General features: G+C 38.6%; 3 protein-coding genes and 1 long non-coding RNA gene across 5 annotated transcripts in view; 2 read left to right on the top strand and 2 right to left on the bottom strand.

Annotated features, from left to right (window-relative positions):
* gukh (GUK-holder) overlaps positions 1–2,600 on the bottom strand; it is a 42,028-nt gene extending 39,428 nt beyond the window's left edge. Inside the window, 2 exon segments of the mRNA XM_068301705.1 lie at positions 1,293–1,665; positions 1,667–2,600. Coding sequence (XP_068157806.1) covers positions 1,293–1,665; positions 1,667–1,966 — 673 coding nt within the window. The 5' untranslated portion in view covers positions 1,967–2,600.
* Positions 2,601–3,382: 782 nt separating this feature from the next.
* Positions 3,383–5,285, top strand: LOC137585956 (G-protein coupled receptor Mth-like). Its single transcript, XM_068302001.1, has 6 exons — positions 3,383–4,034; positions 4,117–4,302; positions 4,375–4,629; positions 4,692–4,863; positions 4,933–5,127; positions 5,189–5,285. The coding sequence occupies exons 1-6, from the start codon at positions 3,383–3,385 to the stop codon at positions 5,283–5,285; spliced, it is 1,557 nt and encodes a 518-aa protein (XP_068158102.1).
* Positions 5,286–5,668: 383 nt separating this feature from the next.
* On the bottom strand, positions 5,669–7,640 carry LOC137584839 (uncharacterized). Of its 2 annotated transcripts, XR_011033510.1 has the most exons (4): positions 6,910–7,640; positions 6,733–6,850; positions 6,591–6,680; positions 5,669–6,540 (listed from the first exon to the last, which is right to left on the bottom strand). It is a non-coding gene; the product is annotated as an uncharacterized lncRNA (long non-coding RNA). The 2 variants fall into 2 exon arrangements; XR_011033509.1 differs by having other exon boundaries at positions 5,669–6,680; positions 6,910–7,633.
* A 1,202-nt stretch (positions 7,641–8,842) lies between these two features.
* On the top strand, positions 8,843–20,368 carry LOC137584267 (uncharacterized). Its single transcript, XM_068299581.1, has 3 exons — positions 8,843–10,520; positions 18,365–19,251; positions 19,327–20,368. The coding sequence occupies exons 1-3, from the start codon at positions 9,725–9,727 to the stop codon at positions 19,645–19,647; spliced, it is 2,004 nt and encodes a 667-aa protein (XP_068155682.1). The 5' UTR covers positions 8,843–9,724; the 3' UTR covers positions 19,648–20,368.
* The last annotated feature ends 1,108 nt before the right edge of the window (positions 20,369–21,476 follow it).

Genomic DNA, 21,476 nt, shown 5'->3' with positions numbered 1-21,476 from the left:
TCTTTTTCGATCTTCTTTTAAATCCAATTACAAGGATAATTCGTAAATTTACTCCTGTTAAAACCATTGAAGCAAGCCACAACTCATATGATAAATTGAATATTTTTCAATACTCCGGGTCACTAGGTTAGCACCTTTCTGTACATTATCTAAACTTTATTCTTTAGTAAAAATGCTTATTCTAACAAAAAACGTTAATGCAATGCAAAATATTGAGTTTCTTCGGTTGTTTTTTTGAGTGCACCAAAATTTGTTTATGACCAATTCCTGTCTGAGACCAACAACAACAACGACTAAGACTTAAACCAAGACAATCCGCCCAAAAAAAAAAAAAAAAATACGCTGCAGTCAGCGTCGCCAGTCTGGCGTCATGAATTTTATGAACTTATTGAACCATTTTCAAGAGAAAAACAAAATTTTGATTCGTGTTTGCCACAATTTAGCAGAAGGTCGTGAAAAAAGGCAAAGCTATGACTTATCTATGTATGTAATAGTAGACGCCCCAAAGCAAAGACAAGGAGTTGGCTATGGAGCCACCTACAATGAGAGAGGAGCCGTATGGGAAGGGGTTTTGAGGAGGCGACTAAGTAAACAACGTGTTAATTTCCACATTTTGCTCAGTTTGCTTTAACTTGTTGCTTTTTTCTTTGGCCTTTTGTGTATTTCGCTTTATTATTTACGTTGAGGCAAATTAAATTCCCCCCCGCTGCCCCTTGAGATAAGATTTCAGCACGTTCGCCGACGACGACGCCTCCCACCCACGCAAAACAAATACAGAAGCATGGACACGATAGGAATACAGAAGGCAATCGCAATCGCATGATGATGATGACAAATAATCATTATCAGCACCGACTTTGATAATGCACTTGACTTTCCGCATTCTGAAAGCTAAACTTATGAATGGAGAAAGGCCTAAAGTATCAATCTTTTAAGTTGGCTGAAGTCTGCTCATCATAAAAAGTTAAGTTGAATAAATTAAGAACAATCTTTTCTTTTGTGGATGTTTGCTTCTAAAAGTTGAGTTAGATTAAATTAGACAAGACACTCGTAGTTAGAGTTTAATTTAATTTCATAGCCTTTGCAATTAGTTGTGAAAATTGGTAGAAACCAAAAATCGAGTTAAAGTCGATTCATGCCAACAGGTCTGATTTTAACCTCTCCAATTATGATCACATTAAATTCTTGGCACTTGTTTTTTTTCCACTCTAATGGCTATTTGAGTCAAATCGGATGTCAAATATAATGTCAGAAAATGTAATGGAAATGTCAAAAATATGACTTGTACTTACGAACTGTGACCGTTTTCGGATCATAGGCACACACACGCTTCTCCACCGCCGCGATTTTCCGTTGCACCCGGCTGGCACGTTCACCCACCGACTGCAAGTCCCGCTGCAGTTCATCAAAAATATCACTGGCAATCAGCACCAGGCTGGCCAGTTGACGTAAGGCATTGCTTAGGGTTATGTTGCTAATGGAATCGAATTCATGGCCAGAAATGACCTTGGAAACGCTATTGTTATAGTGCCCAGCGCCAGCGGTGGGCGATTGTGGAGCACTGAGACTGGCATTCTTGCCCATCTGGGAACGCTGCTGGCTGGGGTGTCGGGAATTTGGCAGAGATTGGGAAACATGGCGATTTGGGCCATTGTTGGGGGGGCGGCGACGTTGATAGGAATTCCACATGTTGTTTTAGCTTCTTCATGGGTAATGCTGCCGGTGGACGAGGCTCATCTTCGCCATTCTCGCCGACGCGATGGACAAGTGCCCGTGCCAGATGGGTGGGTGATGAGGTGGATGATGTAGTGGGTACCTCCTCCTCCGGCAATTGCTGTTTGTTGATGCAGTTGTTGTTCTTGCATTTGCCCGGCACACAATGGAAACGATTGGAGGCATGACCAACGCTGGCCGCTGTCGCCTGGGCCACATTCACGGGCTGGACAATGCGCTGGACGAACGGCATGTCCTTCTCCTTCTCCTCATTGACGACGACTTTGGTATGGGATCAGATTATATTGGGCACTATCTAGAGGATTCATACCACTCAAACACACACACGCGAAGTAGAGAGACAGAGAGAGAGAGACTTGAAAAAGTGGTCAAACAACTTCTGGAGTTGAATCCTCTGCAGCTTCCTTCTCCGCCGCCTATTGTTGTATGTTTTTGACTCTCGGCCACATAAATTCCTTTGCTCTTAGCCGTTTTTTAGTTTTTATCTTTCTACACACATGCACACACACACGCACACGAAAACTAGTTGGCCCGCTGGGCACTGCTTTTAATTGAATGTGGTAACCAAGACGCCGACAAAACCGGCGTTCAAAAAATTGAAAACGAAACTGGTTTTTTGGATGATAGTGGATGCACTTTACTTCGACCCGCCGACCCGGCTAAATTCATTTAAACCACAAACACGATTTTCGTTATAATTACGCTTTTATTACCATTCTTTTTCTATTTGCCACTATTTTTATTGCCGTTACGCGTGTTAGCCGCACTCATTCAAAGGTAACCGCGCGCACAGGTAACAAAAACTACGTAACTCAGCCCGACGCGATTTTCACCCGCATCCGCAACACATCCGCTCACTTCGAAAACAAAAACAACAATAAAAAAAAATATATATATAAATATTAACAAATTTCAAAAAGTTGTTTGATGGCGCCATGCAACTCGATCCAACATCCAACTCGATCCAACATGCAACTCGATCCAACATCGAACAAAAGAGAGTAAAAATGGTTGGAATCGAGCAAAGGAGTCAGACCCAACCACGCTGTCGAGCAAAGGAGTCAGACCCAACCTCGCTGTCGAGCAAAAGAGTCAGACTCCGACAATAATCGAGCAAAAGAGCACAAAAAATCGAAGTTAGTAGTATCGATTGTTAGTATTGAGTTGCCAATGGAAAATATCGGTATGCGGCCTAAGGCCACACTAGAGGCGAAACCAATTCGCTCAGCGCGACGAATTCGCCCAAGCCGTTAAAAACTGAGGCGTATTTTAATGTTTGCCAACACTGATTTTCAAATTTACCGCCAAAAACAGTAACTAAAAATAAACAAATAATACAATATAATTTTGTTGGAAACGTTAACTAAAAATAAATTTAAGAACTCTGTTTTATAGCTACAATATAATTTTGTTAGAAATAAATTAATGCTCTTGATAGTTCAGCATTCTGCGATGCAGTCAATATACAAAACCACGAACATGATAAAGGGATGAATCAGCGTAGTTTCTATTTATATTTGCAACAAATTAAGTGAAATGTTAATATATTTAGCTCAGTTTATGGCAAGCCTTTGAATTAAACGCATCGAAAAGCAAAAGTAATTTACATCATCAGAAATACGGATTTCGGCAGGTCAGGATAGCGAAAATGTCTATTACCAGTAAAGCGTTTCCAATAGCATTTTTATTGCTAGCCTTCCTTAACTTCGCCTGGGCTGCATTAGATTGCGATTACTTTGATACTGTTGACTTGAGTGGAATTCAGCCTGATTCAAATGGATCTTATTTATATGAAAATCTACCTATACCGGCTGAGTACACCGGTGAATATGATTATACATTAACGGGAGACGGAAATAAAAGGATTGCAGTGGACAAACATATTCGAGGATGTGCCTGCAAACTAAAGCCCTGTGTGCGATTCTGTTGCCACCATAATCTGTTGTTAACAAAAAGCGAATGTAAAGGCGACATGAATGAGACATTGGAGTATGACCCATTTTTAAATATAACTATGGCTGATGGTAGTGTTGTGGAGGGACATGTCCTCAGCGAGTTTGTCGTTCAAAGACATCTACCAATGCCTTGTCAGGAAACGGGAACTTATCCTCTTGATGATCGCAATGAAAACTACAAATGGTCGCTGTTTGAAAATGGGACACTTTTGCGTCAAGACGATGGTGTCTATTTTAAAAAGAGCCATTACTGCTTGCAGCCGTCAGAATTACTAAATAATGAAATTCGTCTCGTTCCCCACAATTGTCAAATATTGTCGTCTTTAGATTATCCCGGAAAAATTGGTAAGTAAAAGTTTACCAAAAACAAGATCATTTTTAAATATACATACCTATATAATAACAAGAATGTTGTTTTTTGTCTTAGCGATTCCCATATCTTTGTTGTCCTTCTTAATAACAATCGGAGTGTACTTATATTTACCGAGGCTGCGAAATCTTCATGGGAAATGCTTTGTTTGCTATATGGGTAGTCTTTTTGTTGGTTATTTAATGCTCTTGCTGGAAATGTATAAGTCCTTTCTAAAATATTTTTATTTGTGTTATATAACTGGTGAGAATTTTGATGAAACTTCCCAATCATTCGATATATTTAGCATATACTATAACTTGGAAATCATTTCAGGTTATTTGGGATACTTTAGTATATTGGCTGCCTTCTTTTGGTTAAGTGTCATGAGTCTTGATCTGTGGAGTTCGTTTCGTAATACTAATGTCAACCGTTCTAAGCCAGGAAATCGCTTTCTCATCTATAATTTATACGCCTGGTGCGGTCCACTTTTACTTACCATATTGATAAGTATTCTCGATCAAGTATTCTTTAATAATACTGATTATGTTTGGATTCCCGGAGTCTACTTTAGTGGATGCTGGATTAAGGGTAATAATAATAATAATAATTTTTATAAGAAAATTTCCAAATTACACTTCTTTATTTTGAAGTTTCTGATTGGTCCGCCATGATATATTTCTATGGACCCATGTTGATATTGATTATATTCAATACAACTTTATTTATATTGACTGCTTTCGAAATAATGAAGATCAAAAAAGAGCTAAGGAACATAGTGAGGCATCAGGAAAGAAAACAAAAACTCAATTCAGATAAGCAAAAGTAAAGTAAATTTCACAAAGTAATTGTAAGTAACTCTCTAAATATTTTTTCTTTCTATTTTCAAAATAGATACAGTTTCTTTTTACGTTTATTCTTGTTAATGGGAGTGTCTTGGAGTTTCGAAATCGTTTCATACTTAGTGCAAAATAATGTTACATGGAGTTACATCTTCCTAGTTTCCGATATATTTCATTACTGTCAAGGAGTTATCATTTTAGTATTCTTCGTGTGGAAACGAAGTATTTATGAGTCATTGCGTGATCGGTATGTATTTGTTTGTAATCAAACAATATTTTCTTAATTGCAATCCTCCTATTCATTTCAGATTCCAAGGAAAAGAGAAACCAAGTTTAGCAAGTTCTCAGTCTAATCGATCGCTGCTGAGAAAGAAATCCTCTACATATAAAGAATCGTCTGTGTGAGTGGTTGTGGTCGTGGAGCTTAATTCCAAATCCATCCGAAATATGAATAATTTTGCTAATATTTCTGATTAGCTGCGGTTTTATACTTAAAACTAGGTGACCCTTCAGTATGGAACAAATGGAGATAAGAGAAATTTAAAAGTCTTGCACATTCTTTAAGCATTAGTATTAAAAACTGTAAAATTATTTAATATTAAAAATCTGTTGATAACAAACGGTTACTACCTCAATTTAATGACCTTGAATCTTTTCGTCAAGAGTTGGAAAAAAGTCTATAATTGATTCAAAACCGCAAGTGATAATTGAATCTATTGATTGGATTCTACTTTCACTGATCTGTTGCCTACTTTGAGGGACAACTGGACAAAAAAATCAAATTTGAATCCAGTTAAATATTACATTTTAATTTCTTGTTTGCTGTTACATTACATAAACTAGGAAATCATAATTAAATTCAAAATTTGGACGAATTACAAATCAGCGTAGTCAATAAGGTGAGAAGTTTCTCTTTGGAGTTGTTATAGAATTGTCAAATTCAAATTAAAATTGACTACGATTAAATATTTGAATTCATTTTTTGTTCTCGGTGTCTTTGGAAGTGACAGTAGGCATCTTTGGGGTCATAGTAGTCCTTGATCGGCTTAGCTTCTTTTGTTTAGTTCCATCATTCTTGTTATTTGGAGTGCAAGCACAGATCTTCTGTGATTCCAAATTGCAGAATCTATCACCTTTTGCGACTACTGGAAATTTCCCCTGCTCGGATGCCTTCTTATTGCTCCCATCAAACTGCTGCTTGTTGTTAAAATCTGTTGTGTGATCTCTAGCTTCTACTTCTGTCATCTGCTCGGGACACTCTGGGAATTCCTCCATTATTTTTCGCACGACCTTCTCAATGTGCCTCTGGTGCCTTATATATACAATTTCTTCCACCTCCTCCATGCGATCCTCCAGTGATTCTAACTTTGCTTCCACCATGATGACACGTTCCTGCAGGTGCAAAATCGACTCGGCAAATAAATTAGCATTACGTTCTAACGCAACTTCAATTGTGTTTTGTGATAAAATTTCATTCACAGCCTTGTTAAGGTCCTTTTTTGTCACATAACTGCAGTCCTCTTCATTCTTAAAATCATTTGAAACCAGTTTTTCGGATGCACCAGATTTGCCTGAAGAACCACATTTATGCTTATTATGGGACTTCTTTGGTGAGGTAGTTGCTGTGCCCTTTGCTTTGGATGTTTTGTTGGTTTTTACCCTACTAGTAGACATATCTGTAATATTAACTTGATCTTTGAAAGTACGTACAATAATATTGAAGCTCCCGAGCGTAATTTGACATTAGTTTGTTAATCTTGACATAAAACTTAAGGCACACTTTATACAATATTTCTATACCTGAATGAAAGTTCCTTATTAATGACGATTTTATTTTCGAATTGTTACTTACTTTTAATCCGGGCTAATCTCTGTCAGTCTGTACCATGTCCTCTTGATCTTCCATCTGTCTTTGTCCGTCTGCTGGTAAATCTTGTTCCTTATAGTTATATAAGCGTCCCTTCAGAAACCTAGGACGACTTATCATTAGAATAAAAGGTTAAGCTAATGTCCAATCCATTTTTCTTACACTCCTGCGAATCTTTGGTTCGTTGAATTTCTCCATAATCTCGTAATATTCGCATATTTCTATATCTGTTGCCTTTTCAAGTGATAAAGTGCTGCTTGTGGTAGAGGAACTTCCATCGCTGAGTATGAAGGCTTCTCCAATAGGTGGATCCAATAATACTATGGTGTCGTATACAGGACTTGGCAAATTCACTTGGGTAGAAACATCTTTAGTAGACAACGATGAAGTAACTTCTTGACCCATTTCCTTTACTGTATTTTCCAATATCTGTCGAATAAGAGCCTTCTTTCGGTCAAGATTGCGTTGCTCCATATTGTACAAGTTATTCTCAATGGCCTCCAACTTTGCTTCGACTTTCACCAATTGTTTCTTCAGACTCGAAAATGATTCAGCAACAAAGGTGGCAGAGGTTTCCTTCGACGATTGCATTTTTCCAGCTACGCTTAGCTTAAATTCCTCGCTCATTACGACTTTGGTCATTTCGTGACAAATCATTTTTCCCAAGGATTTCAAAACCTCTGATAAGTTTGGGACGTCATTTGCCTTGCTAAAGTCCTTTGTTTCTTCATTGGACGCCATGTTTAGTTATGTTGTAGACAAGTTTATTTCGCTAGATTTTGATGGTACAAAAATGATGGACTTGTAACAATTTTGGGTTACTCAAAATAGCAGAAATAGTAAAACAAGAAAATATTTTTTGTGTATGACTAACTTGTACAATAAACATTAACTTAATGAACTATGAATCTTCCTAAACTTAACAAGTAACAAAAAATATGACAGCCTATTTGAATTTTTTCGAAATGTTAACTTTGATTTAACTTAAATTTCATGACGTAAGAGGCAACATATTTTCACAATCCATCGCTCTGATTAATTTCAAGTGAATAAGAATAATTCAATCAAGCAAGTATTCTTCTATTGAAGCCTTGTTTCAGATAACTCAATGGTAGATATTAAAGTGCATAGTTTATGCAGAAACTAGATAATGCACTTATGTGTATGACTGTGAAAAGGTAAATTCTTAGCATTTACACCTGCATTCGGGTAAAAGCTTTTGAAAACTAAGTGGTTCAGAAATAAATAAGAGGCTTAAAGCTTTTCCAATGCTTTATGAAGATCTAACATATATTGGGGTAGGATATGTAGGATGGATCATGAAGATTTAAAATATATTGAGGTAGGATATTGAAAGTGTACCTGAGAGAAAATATAGAACATATCTATATATCATTTATGTACTTTGACTTGAACTGAATTTAACAAATGTGAAAAGCGAAAAAACGTTTAGAGTTTATAAATACATACATAAATCATATGAATTAGATGGTGAGATGGTAAATATTCAAAATTTCATTAATAGAATACTTAAAAAAGGAAAGGAAATCACTCGGTAACGAATTTAAGACTATTAGAGAGTTTAGTTTCAATTTTCTTCACCCTTAGATAATGTTAAGAACCATTTATATCCAGTAATATGTGAAAAACCTGTAAATGTGGTCCTTATGTATATGTATAGACTGGCCAAGTTTTAAGAATGTTTGGAATTTGCCTCGCGCCCACTAAATTTAGTATTTAAATTTCTTTGCATAAATCAATATTGTAAATTATGGTTAGTAGACCAAACCCAACTTAATAACTCAAACACAATATGGTTTTAACTGTTTCGCGTGCAGTTGTGTATTACTGTTGCTATAAAAAAGAAAAGAGTCTCAAGAGAATCTCTCCGATATACAATCCACACACAGACACAATCCATGCTCTCTTAAGCTAAGCCCTTACCTGCCTTGCAAGTGTGCACGACTTTGACAGGTAAACCGAAAGAGTAGAAACAGGTATCTAACTTGTCGGGAGCGTAACTCCAAGAAAGAGCCGCCCCGCCATTAAGATCATCAGAGACGCCGCTCATCGATTTTCATTCCACAGTGAGACATCGTCGCGTTTACAACTCTCGAGCGGACGCTTGTCAGAAGTTATTCGAACAAATTGTTCATCGTGTGTCAGAAAACGATCTGAAATTACATCTCTCAAAATATATATACAAATATATATATCTTGAACGCGTTTGCCAATCAATTCTTAAAAATAACTTGCAACATTTACGCAGTGAATTATGTAAAACGGAAACTGGAAATTTAGAATTCCATGACGCCATATTTGTTTTTCAACCTGATTGAACGACCGTGTTTTTGGTGCCTCTGAAGTCATTTGGTGTCTCTCTGTTTGCGTGTGTGTTTGTGTGTGTATGAGAGTGTTTGAGAATCAGAGAATCCAAATTAAAGGCGGAAGTGAGTGTTGCACTTGAATATCTTGTGAAGTGTGAAAACAACAAAAATTATTATTAAATGTTGTTGAAAAAAAAGCAGAAAAAATAATAATAGCAAACCGATGATATAGTATCTAACTACATAGATATATGGACGATATGGACGAGTGTGTGTGTGCCCTTGTTGGTGTTGTAGAACTGTTTGTGAATGTGAATGTGTCTGTGAATGCGATTGCCTTTGTGTGCGCGGGCAAGAAATATCCGCTTACCTAAGCGAAAAAAAATTCTCTCCGCAACGGCTTAAGAACCTCACTCACACACACACACACAGATACAGACACACACACACATTCATACGGATACACACTCTCGCAGAGACTGAGAGGAGGCTAACACAGAAAGCCAAACCAGAAAATCCACATTGTTCGGTGTCTCGTTCCGCGCGCGCCTACATCGTCGTCGTAGTCGTCGTCACCACAGAGAGCTACTACTACGTAACGTAAGCCGCCTGTCTAGTGTTGTTGTTGTTTTTATTGTTGTTCCACAAGAATGGGTGACTCCACACCCATTTGCCGCTGTCGTGTACTCTATCTGGGCAGCGCTGTGCCCCGTCAGAGTAAGGATGGTTTACAGGGCATACAGGAACCATTGCGTAGCCTTTATCCATCGGAAGGAGCTGTCGGCGCCAAGGGTATCGACAGTTGGCTTAGCGTCTGGTCCAATGGCATCCTTTTGGAGAATGTGGACGAGAATCTGAAACAGATTACACGTTTCTTTCCTATCGAATCGCTGCATTATTGCGCCGCCGTGCGGCAAGTCCTTATACCCGAACGTGGCAATGCTCACCCGGAGCCAAAGTTCTTACCCTTGGATTCACCATTCGCCCGCATGCCGCGTGCCCAACATCCGCCCATATTTGCAGCGATCCTGCGCAGAACCACAGGCATCAAGGTACTCGAGTGCCACGTCTTCATTTGCAAGCGGGAGGCGGCAGCTAATGCTCTAGTCAGATGCTGTTTCCATGCCTATGCGGACAACTCGTATGCCCGCCAGTTGGAGACCAGCAGCACGGCCGGAGGTGGGAGCAGTGTGTATGGCACATTGAAAAGCGGCGCCGGTAGCAAATCGAATGGCGATCTAACCACAGTTGGCCTGACCAATGGCAATGGCAGTCATCATTTGCCACTCTCCGCTCAAGGAGGCTGGAGATCGAGAGCCGGCAGCACCACCACATTGAATAGTTTGGGTCGCACATCGAATGGACATGTCCACAATGGCTCTGGCTTGGGCATTAATGGCGGCAGTACGGGCAGTGCTGCCGAGGGCTATACGTCCGTCAAGAACTGTAAGTACCCACACACACACACATACATATATGTATGTATTTGTGTAGTTGTTTAGTAGCTCTCTTCCGTTCAAGTTCGTTGCCTAAGTTTTTTGTTTTTCCATACACAAAGCTTACGTCATTTTGTCCCCAGCAACTACAGTTAGTTTGAATCTCTAAAGTCTAAAGAGAACTCTCTTGGCTTCTCGTTGGTACAGTTAGCTTCTAATTAGATGCTTGTGACAAATAACAAAAACACAACTCAACGACTGGCTAAAAGAAGTAACTAATATACAATGCGAATATTTCGAAATGGCCACTAAAGGTTTTCTGAATAAACAACAGGCCTCACCTTGAACACACACACACTCTCAGACAAAACAAAACAAATAGAAAACTCAGGTTGAACATTTGTTTAAAGTAGGTATTTTGGGTTCAGGCAGGTATTTCATTTAGTATTGACAACTTTATGTGAGGGCCGCCGACATCTGGCAAGTGCCAAGTACGAAACGATGGCCGGAACAGCAAAAGTTGGACGAAGACCTTCGAATCACACAGAAAATGGTCAAACAGCGTAGAGAAAGAGAAACATGGCGTTTCAAACACTTTCCACTCATTTAAATTTCAACGATCGGGACAGAAGCATAGAAGTACAAAAATTCACTGTTTTTATGACTTTCTTGTCTTTCTCCATAGTCAGCGGATGGCAAACGTGGTTTTTTTTTGTCGGTGGTTCACTCTGGTGTGGTGTGGTTCGTCTATAGCAAAGTTATGATAATTGCCATGTAAATTGCTTGAAAGAAGGAAAGCAGCTGCGTTTTGTGTTTTCTATCATCTCGCTCTCGACTCTCTGTCGACTGTTAATAAACTCAATCTTTAGTTTGGCATTTAAATTAAATGAATTTCGCTTTCGCGCTTGGTCCACTCCCTTATTTTTTTTCCCAATCTACATATACATGGTCCAATAATATATCTATACATTTTCTATACATATGCATAAATCAATCATCATTGAAAGGTGTTATATGTAGAAAGCAAAAAGCCACAAAATCTATAAAATCAAACACTTGACTCAAGATAATCAGTAGCAACGTTTTTATTCACTTTTTATGCAAAAATTTGCCAAGAACTCTGTAACTTTTTAGATTAGATATTTAATTTGAGGAAAACTTAGTCATTAGATCTAATCTAATCTAAAAATCATAGAGTAGGTGGTTAGATACTTCTCGAATAGACATTTTCTGTAACTTGTCATGGCTAACCGATTAATGAATTTTCCTTGATAGTTGAAAGTCAAGAGTTTTGCATTTTCATCAAAGCGACATCAAGTGACTTGCAATAAATGGTCTACTACTAACTAATTAATGAAATCTATGCTACTGGCAGTAATTTATTATGTTAATATTTGCTTTAGCTTGATAAATTCTCACACAGCCTCTTCAGTTGGTCATTCTCCAGTTGGAGTTGGGTGTCTCTTGTGTTTGCTTGTAATCTTTCAGGTTTTTTTTGTAATGCCGTGGCCACTTTGAACACCTTCGGCCTTTCTCCAAGTGCACATGCATCCACAGGTATACACTAGGCACTTGTGTCTATGATGATTCAACATGGCCCAACGTGATGGGCTTGTTGTTATATTGAGTTGAATAAAACTTGATGAACGCGACGCAAAGTGGCTGGATGGCTTGGGAATTGTGGTCGCGTGCAGATTAGCGGTCGCGGACTTTGGGTGCCGCCAACGCAAAGATTCGAGAAGATGTCTTTGGATAAGAGTCAGAAACGGGGGCAGAGACCGGGACACGGGGGCATCCATTTGCGCTCAGCGAGTACGTAAATCGAGATGAACGCGTGAGAAAATTTTCGGCTAGGGTTTATTTTCTTATGACTGGTTTCCATTTGGGTCTGGTCTTGCCACTTTCATGTTTCATTCCAGCTTGTAGCAATGGTGGGAAGTTACCTACCTACCTACCTACTCATATATCGAGAAGTGTGAAATCGGTGGGGCTGAGAAGGGCAAAAGAAAATGAGACAAAAGAGAAAGAAACAAACAGATAGAGTGTGAGAGAGATGCAGAGAGCTGTATGTGAGTGAGTGAAACTTTATTTCAGATATGATAAAAATCTTTTATGGAACACACGATCATGTGTGTATCTGTATCTCTTAGTGTGAGATTTTCTATTCATTAACATTTTTAATTTGCCTTCTGCCAGTCGTCAGTCGACAGTCGAGTCAAGATTAAGGTTGCTCTTGCCACAATTTCAACTGACGCTGTTTGTCACTTTAAACTCTTAGAATGAATGTCAGTTAATTGTACTTTTTCTACTATTAAAGCGTTGGTTACTGTCTGTGTGTATTCATTTTAATTAAAGAAACTAATTTCAATTGCCACTTAAATGGCATGAAAGCGTGCCACATTTAATGCATTTACTAAAGTCCTAGATTCATAGTTTAGTCCACTAATGTTGCAATAGATATGTACTTTCTGCTGGAATATTCGAAAAAAAAGTCTTTCATTGTGATTGTGACCTCGCTTGTATTCAATTAACATACGATCTGGCACAATACCAAAACCAATTTGGGTGTTAATCAACTGAGTAAAAAATTTCGAATCGGCTTAAATTTGTCTCACACTTATCCGTTAGCCTGTTGACTTGAGCAATTTGCAGGTGGCTTTGCGGTCATACAAGACTTGCAACTTGTTTTTCAAGACCTAGAAAATCAGAGCACTCAAACATGCATACAAACACCCATACCTAGGTTGGCAAAAAGAGAAAAAACACAGTAAAAATTCCAACATTTGCTAATCAAAATCAAAGTCGTTAAATAAATTGCCTTTCCAGCTACATTTGTCTCATGTCTCAAGACCCATAAGCTGAAAGACACTTGATCTTTAACCAGGAATGACAATTTAGAATAAGTAATTGTTTTCATAGTTTTTTTAAGTTCAGATTTATAACAATATCAAACACTTGGCCGTTTTTGGCCAATCTTCTGAAGATGATTATTTTAAAGGCAGCGATAAATGATCTGTAAGAACCATCAAATTTGATCATCACTTGGCCAGAAACTCTAATACTAGTTAAAAATTACACCTCACACTATCTCTTTATATGTAAAGACAAATGATAAACTTGAATTGAAAAGAAATTTCACAGACTTGGGACTGTTTATTGCCAAACTATGCACAAAGAGGATTAAGTTTTTATGAAATTTTTGGTAATTTATTCTTCTTGGCACAACGTTGATTACAAATCTGGAATTAGCGAATGCGAAATTAAAGAAAAGACATAAAAAAAGAATTTGTCATGGAATTTTAGAAGAAGCCAACTTCTTGCACCTCAAGCTCAACTTTTCCCCCCTTTTACGTGGTCAATGCTTTCTTTTAATCAACATCTATAAGTTTAACCGCACAAAGACAGAAAATCATAGTCTACAAATTATTTTTAAATATAAGCAAATCATAATAAACATTCGCTTCCTATAATCATATGAAAATATCAAAACGTTTTGTGATATTTAAAAGCAAATCATGTAGCTCAATTATTGAAAATTACAAAATATTATGATAACTTGATTGAATTGTATCTCACATTCCGATGCTATTAAAGGTCAGTTTGAAATAATAACATGCTGATTATATTTTTCGATAGAGGTTTGATTTTTCTTTTCTTTTCTATCGTTAAGACAAGTGGCCACTTGACCATGACAAAATATAGATATGTAAATTGTATGTATCGAACAATAGTTTGGTTGGCTTACTTGCTGGTCAACATAGGCCGGTTTGGCTTCAGTTTCCGTTGTGGACGTGTTGACGGTTAGGCCATGGAAAGAGGGAAAGAAAGAGAGAGAGCGAGTGCTGCAACATAATTTTTTGCTGCTGCCGCTGCTATTACGATCATCGTTTTCCATCCATCTGACAAACGATCTCTGCATTATTATTATGCAAAGAAGCTGAAAAGAGATCGAGCATAAAATGGTGTATGTGTGTGTGAGAGAGAGAGGAAGTAATGAGAGGGGGACCATTAACCGAAATCCAGTTGCAGTTGAATGACTTGGTTGCATGCAACAAGCTCTTGACAGGGGTAAAGAAGGAGGACGAAAAAAATGCCTTGTTGACTTGCAACATCTTGCTGTGGTTGTTGTTTTTTGATGGTGCTTTTGGTGGTGCTGGTGATCGGGCAACATTTTGTTAACTCCCCACACAAACTGAATCTGATCGTAACTCGATTACAAGTTACTCAAGTTGATGGCACTTGAAATGCATTCATCCATCCATCAGATGAATGGCGATCAGCATAAACTTGTAGACATGTTTGACCCACTTGCTGTTAACCTATCTCTTTCTTCCTCTCTCTCTCTCTCTCTCTCTATCTTTCCATTTTGCATAGTTATTGATTGTGCAGTTCATTTGTTTTAATTTGCCTGCTGGTTAAATGTTTTTTAACCATGATCTTCCGCTGTTGTTGGTTTTACTTCCAGGAAATTATATGAAACTTATAATTAACTGCATTCCAATTAAGACTTTTCCCCCATTTAAATTGAATTTTACTTTTAACACTTAGCTCCCGCTTAACAAAAACCGTCCACATCCCCGCATATCTTGGTCTTGTCTCGACTTGGCCATTACTCATTCGTCTGGCATTCCATTTTTGCGCGGCCTAGATAATGTTTGGCAGCTGCGCTTGTGTTGCATCGTCGCAAACCAATGCCGGTTCGAGCGAAGGCAACAATGAAAATTTGCAAGCAAAAATTCCAAGCCACATTGTTCGATTGGCTGTTGCTGCTGCTTTTGGTTGTTGAAGGCGCAGTTTTTTATTTTTGTTTTTTGGTTGGCTGACACTCCCCTTCCGCCGGGTCTGAGGAATTTCGTTTGGCTTGAAAATTGATTCGGGTTCGGCAAGAAGTAAATGCCAACGGTAAGCCTTTGCCCCAGCTTCAGATACGTGATATTTCAAAGAGAGTCAACTAGTTGTTGTTGTTGTCGATGTTGCTGTTACTTAAAGCCTGACTGGCCCCAAAAAGTGGGCATTCCCCTTCCTCTAAAACCCACTTCCCTTTAGTTTAGTTAGTACATGGAAATACTATTTTCACGCACGCATGCCCAGAGGCTACTTAGGCGCATCTGCCAAAATGCAACTAACACTCTTTTGTTTGCCTTTCCTTCTTTTGCTAAAGTAGTGAGAGTAACAATTTTACTTTTACGTTTCTCATCTATGACATAAGTAGGGAGCAATTGCTCCTTCTTGCCCCCCTGCCTCTCATTGCTCTATAATGCTCATTTTCGTGTAATTATCGACAACGATAAGCTTGGTAAGAGAAACAATTAAAAATCAACTTCATGCTCAGGCAAAATTAGCTTAAACTCTAAAAAAAAACTGGAAGTGTAATTAATTTTTGCAATTTTGTTTTGGCATTTAATATCGAAAGCCAAATGAACGGTTAATCGACAGGAATTTGTTTAACTTCCGCAAAAACTGTTTAGGAAACCACAGTGCGTATACTTAATGTGAAATTGTTTCTCGAGATCTAACAGAAAGAAAATTGCACACACAATGATAATAAAAGTATTTAAGTATTAAATTTTAAAGATTTCCATTTCAAGTTTTATATGGCATTTTATCGTTTTCATTGTTTCGTTTTCGTTACACATTTATAAACGTTTTATCTTTGTGGTCGTAGATAGCAAAAATATCTGCTATACCTACATTTCGTTCACCATTAAAATTCACTTTCCAAAACGATGTTAAATTTTGTCTGAGATACCATAAGTGGAAAAAATGAAAGTAGGAAGATATTTTGGAAGATTAACGTTAAGAGAGAGAGATGGAGAGAGACCTACACACACACACACACTCACACACAGTGGACAGTGGTTGCTAAAATGATGAAAATCTGCTTAAAAGAACTTCAACAATGACATTTGCTCGTGTGTGAAAAGCGACAGGTTTTTCTTGCTAATTAGGTAGAGAAGGGGCAAGGCGTCTGTTAGCCGTCGACATTCCCACAAGAAAACCAAAAACAGACCAAGTTAATTGCCACCGCCTCTCATAAATTAACATTTTTAAGTTGTTGGCCACAAAAAAAAATACCCTTTTTTCCCCCCTCCCACAAAAATGTTCGCTCTCATTTTCAACTTAAGTCAGCCAATTGCTCTGTGGTCTCGCGACTGGGGGTCAATAGACCCCAAAGCGAAACGTATTTCTCATAGCACAATAGCCACTGAGGGCAGAATGGCGCAAAAATAAACTACAAAGAAAAAAAGAATAACAAAATTATGGCATGGCAAAAGAAGCTAAAGTACAAAAGTGGCCAACAGAAGAGATGAAGAAGAGAAAAAAGAAAAACCGATGAAAAAAAAATGCCAAGTGACTCGTCGTTTTGTCGTCGTCTGCCAAACTGAGCTGGACTGCGTTTGGATATGGTTTGGAGACGACCAGACGATCAGGTTCGAGACTGGCTGGGTCTGGTCTTTTGGTCTGTGGGTAGCGGGTTTGAGGGTATGGCAACAGTTGCAGGTGTAGCCACGCTCAAGTTATTAAATTACCGTTATTTATTACAAAACCGTTGCCGCCATGGCCCAAATGCGCTATAGAATCGCGACACAGCGACAACGACAACATTTGCCTGCCTTAGTGAGTATCTGTTTGGAATATCTGTTGCCCAACTGACCACCATCACCCGAAAACGGTTAAGAAATGCCAAAGCCAAAGTCAAATCGATCCAAATTGTTGACTACTACCACTTTTATTCATTTGAATGCGTCTGTTGTCGTCATGCCACAACAACGGTCTTGGCCCGTTTTGAATTAGACGCGCTTCATTTATATCGACGTATACATACATATGTATTTTTTTGGTTAATTTGAATGCGATTGCCTTGTTTCTTGCCGCAATTCGCGCGTGAATCGGCAATCGAAAGGTGAGACAAGTGCGTCCAAGGTCTTTCTCTCTCGGCCCTGTTCCACCACCACCACCCCGTCACAATGGATATTCAATAGCTGACAACGAATGAACCATTTGGCCATGAAGGTCAGTGGAAAGCCCGCATAATGCTAAACAACTACATAAATAATAAGCCAATTTGCGCACAATGCTCCCTTAAATGCTATCAATTCACACTTCACTTACTCAATTTCATAGGCATCATTCATTTGAAATTCAAACTTAACAAATTAAATCCCATAACCTCGATCATTAAAATGAAAGATGATTAACTTGATCACGGCAGATCAGAGCTCTCCAAAAATCGCATGTAAAACTATTGCAAGTTAACTTTGAAGTCTGAGAATTAATAATGAGATGAATTTCTTAAACAACAGTCAGTCCAGAGAATAGAATGGGCAGCAGACCTGACCAAGAACTGGACGACAATAATGAATAGGTTCTATACTGCTGACTTTCTTTCTTCCCACCTAATTAATAGGGACAGCTCGCAAAGAAGTTTGATTTGACTTAATGACATTCAGAATTAGAATCTCAAAAAACGCAAGGAGATTGGGACTTTGGTAGAAGTGTCGACTTCATAGCCTGCAGGATTTGCTTCCCAACAAATATAGGAACTTCATGATAGACGCTTGTGGCTTGGATAGAGATTTTAAAAGCTTAGTCCTAATACTTAAAATGATCAAGAAATTCCCCCTAACTTTATGACGATGAACAAAACAGCCTTCTATTTGTATAAACATTTTTGCTTTCAAATTGCCATATAAATAGAAACTGGAATCGTTAAAATTGAATGCCGTTTAAATTTTACGATAATTTTATGATAATTTTACAATGTTTTAGTATTTTGTTTTTGTTTTCTTGTCATCAATGTCTCTCCATTTGGTTGTATAACTAACTAAAAGTAATTTGTTTATTATTTTATAGTTTATGGCAGCAGCGCAGATCTGAATGTGACAGTGGATGATGGCGAGGTTTCGCTTTATAATGGTGATGAGAATCATAAGGTATGGAGCGGCTCACAGGATCAATTGGATAGCATCGGAGCTGTCGAGAGTCCGTACGAAGTATTCTCCGGCAACAACTCCACGCTGGGTAGGCCACTGCGTGCCCGACAAATAAGCACGCCCATTGAAGTGCCACCGCCGCCCGTGAAAGAGGAACGTAAGAATAAGCGGGACAAAAAGTCATCCAAGTCGAGTGGCAGCCAATCGCTGTCTGGAACACTAATTAGACCAAAGCCTATGCATCCGGCAGCAATGCATCGCTCTGGAATGCAACAAGGACATCCAGGACCAAGTAGCGTTATTTATGGTCCTGTAGCTGGACACGGTCCGCATCCGTCACGCTATCATACCATCAGTCATCGTGGTTTCCCTGCTGGTCCGCCCACATCCAATGGTCATATGGGGCACCATCTGCCACCGCATCCACATCAACATCATATGATGCATCATGGCCCACCACCACATATGGGAGGCATGCCGCCATTGCAGATTCCAGTGATGTTGCCGCAGCAGTATGCCACGCTGCAGCCGTCGCGTTCGACCAGCAAAAAGAAGAAGAAGGACAAAAAGAATGGAGGAGGTGGCGTACCAGTTGGCATGCCCATAGTACCACCAATCTACGCCTATCACCAGCAGCAAGTCATGGGCGGAGTACCTCCACCACCGATGGCCCAATCGGTTATCGGAGAGCCGCGTCCCCTGGGCATGTCCAGTCGCAAAATGGCCGCATCCATGGGCAATGGCCTGGATGATTCGGGCAATTCGGGTGCCGAATCCCCCTCTCCTGGCGGCACAGGCATCTATAAGGTAAGCAACATTACCCCAGTGGAATCGCTTTCGACTGCTAATCGCTTGTTTTCCACCCAATCCAATCTCTCACAGCGCAAGGGGCACTTGAACGAGCGAGCATTCAGCTATTCTATACGCCAGGAGCATCGTAGCCGCAGTCATGGTTCACTGGCCAGTTTACAGTTCAACCCGCCGGACATAAAGAAGGAACGTGAAATTGCTCAAATGGTGGCTGGTCTCGATCTAAACGATGGCGAACGGCCCATGGGACCGAATACTCTGCAACGCAAGCACATGGCAATGGCGAATGGTCCGGGACCTGTACAGCATCCACATGCCCATCCAATTCCTCATCCGCATGCCATCTATGGACCAATTGGTCCTTCCAGCAGTTTTGGCAAGCCACGCAGATAAAAACCAAGCAGGACAAAATACTCCCATTCACCATTAATCTATCTATCTATATACATATATATATATACACAAACTTTTAGCGATGCTGGTCAAATTAGAAGAAAAGGATTCAAGCGATTAGAACTTGCAACAGAATGAAGAATGCAGCAGGACCAGCAAAAAAAGGTCTGAAGGGAATATAGGAAATCCGATAATGAAACAAACAACTTATAACAATGAATATGTGTGCCTTACTAGGTTTATACTCTAAGTATATACAAATATATATACAATTTACAATCAAAACGAAATGAAATCCAATGCGTTCACGTATGATTATATGAAATACCTAATATATTTTATATATATTAACCGATTATAATACATAATGTAGAATAATATAATATACCTAGACACTGACAAAAAAATGGCAAAATGAGAAATGAAGAATTTGAATTTTCAAGTGTTTTTTTTTCAAGACACAATCACAAATGTAAAAAACAAAAATATGTATATTCTTACTTTCTAAAGTGAAAAATGTTTAGAAGAAAAGAAAATCGATTGACTCTACACATGATATAAACACATACATACATATATATTCCAATCTGTCCATATTAGTTCTTTAAATGAGCTAAATTAATTGTTAGTAGAATTAATATTGTAAGCATGAATAATCGTATAAAATGGAATGATTATGTACCATAAACAAGAATAAAATGTTAACAGAAATTATCTATAATTCGAAAATGTAATTCTTTTGTATAGCATATAGTAAATCACTTTTAGGTGCTTAGATACTTATGCATGCCACACATTCAAGAATGTGACTCGAGTGGGATTGACTGACACTGCGGGTGGAGTTGCTGAAGCTTGATGATGGCTAAGATGGAAAACAACAAACAGCCTTCGGCTTGGGCCAGGTCTGCAAGGCATTTGAAAACCGTTGGCATGCACTTTGCATGCAAATTTCCATAGTGGGTTCGGTTTTGTACGCATGCAAGTGTCTGATTTGCATACGAAATGCTCTCTGTGTGACTTGAAGACTATTTTCATTGGAATGTCTCACAAATATGTATTTATATATGGCTTTTGTATGTATCTGTAAACAAAAACCTTGGGTTCGGCACAAATCAACCGAAGCAAGCAAGCAACCAAACAACAACACAAAAACAACAAAAAAACACAGATACCTGACGAGGAGAGATTTGAGATTTTTGACAACAATGCGAACAGATGAAATACATACTTACCTATATAGGTATTTTCGTATATGTATTTGTTAACGCGAATATGAGATGAGGTTGGCAAGAATTTCGCCGAGTCGAATGCGGGAGAGGCTGACGATTTCACTTCCAGTTTCACTTGCCGCTCAAAAATAAAGGCAAATAAAGATAATCACAATTTAAAGGCAATCTCAGTGTCTGAACTTCACCTTTAGCTTGAAGTGAAGATTTATGTGAAATTCAGGTTAGCAGGTTAATTTATAATTGGCCTGATACCTGTGTCTTTCAGTCAAAAAGTTCATGATAAAATAAATACATGCACGGATACATATGTATATTTGTATGTATGTATTAAGTTACCCAATTGTCGATAGATGATAAATTTATGTTCTCCAAAAATGCGTTAAATCACAAAAATTGGCAGTTCCAGTTTTCAAGCTGAGAAGTTGGTTCATTGCGTAATGAATATACATGCATATATGTATATATCTACTTACATACATATAGTGTATAGTGACATACAGATAGATGTACATATTTTCAATTAAAAACGCGTTCCACCATCATTTTGCCAGCGGTTTGTCTGCTGGATGCTGGCGAACGCCTGTGGCGCACAAGACCAAG

Source organism: Drosophila tropicalis, unplaced genomic scaffold (assembly GCF_018151085.1).
Source record: "Drosophila tropicalis isolate 14030-0801.00 unplaced genomic scaffold, ASM1815108v1 contig_878, whole genome shotgun sequence".
In the NCBI taxonomy this organism is placed as follows: domain Eukaryota; kingdom Metazoa; phylum Arthropoda; class Insecta; order Diptera; family Drosophilidae; genus Drosophila; species Drosophila tropicalis.
This window is presented reverse-complemented; position numbering and strand designations above follow the sequence as displayed.

Coding starts and splice junctions, on each gene's coding strand:
- LOC137584267 (XM_068299581.1), top strand. CDS start 9,725: ATGGGTGACTCCACACCCATTTGCCGCTGTCGTGTACTCTATCTGGGC. Junction 10,521..18,364: donor CTATACGTCCGTCAAGAACT/GTAAGTACCCAC, acceptor ATTATTTTATAG/TTTATGGCAGCAGCGCAGAT. Junction 19,252..19,326: donor GCGGCACAGGCATCTATAAG/GTAAGCAACATT, acceptor AATCTCTCACAG/CGCAAGGGGCACTTGAACGA.
- LOC137585956 (XM_068302001.1), top strand. CDS start 3,383: ATGTCTATTACCAGTAAAGCGTTTCCAATAGCATTTTTATTGCTAGCC. Junction 4,630..4,691: donor TAGTGGATGCTGGATTAAGG/GTAATAATAATA, acceptor TTTATTTTGAAG/TTTCTGATTGGTCCGCCATG. Junction 4,864..4,932: donor CTCAATTCAGATAAGCAAAA/GTAAAGTAAATT, acceptor TTTTCAAAATAG/ATACAGTTTCTTTTTACGTT.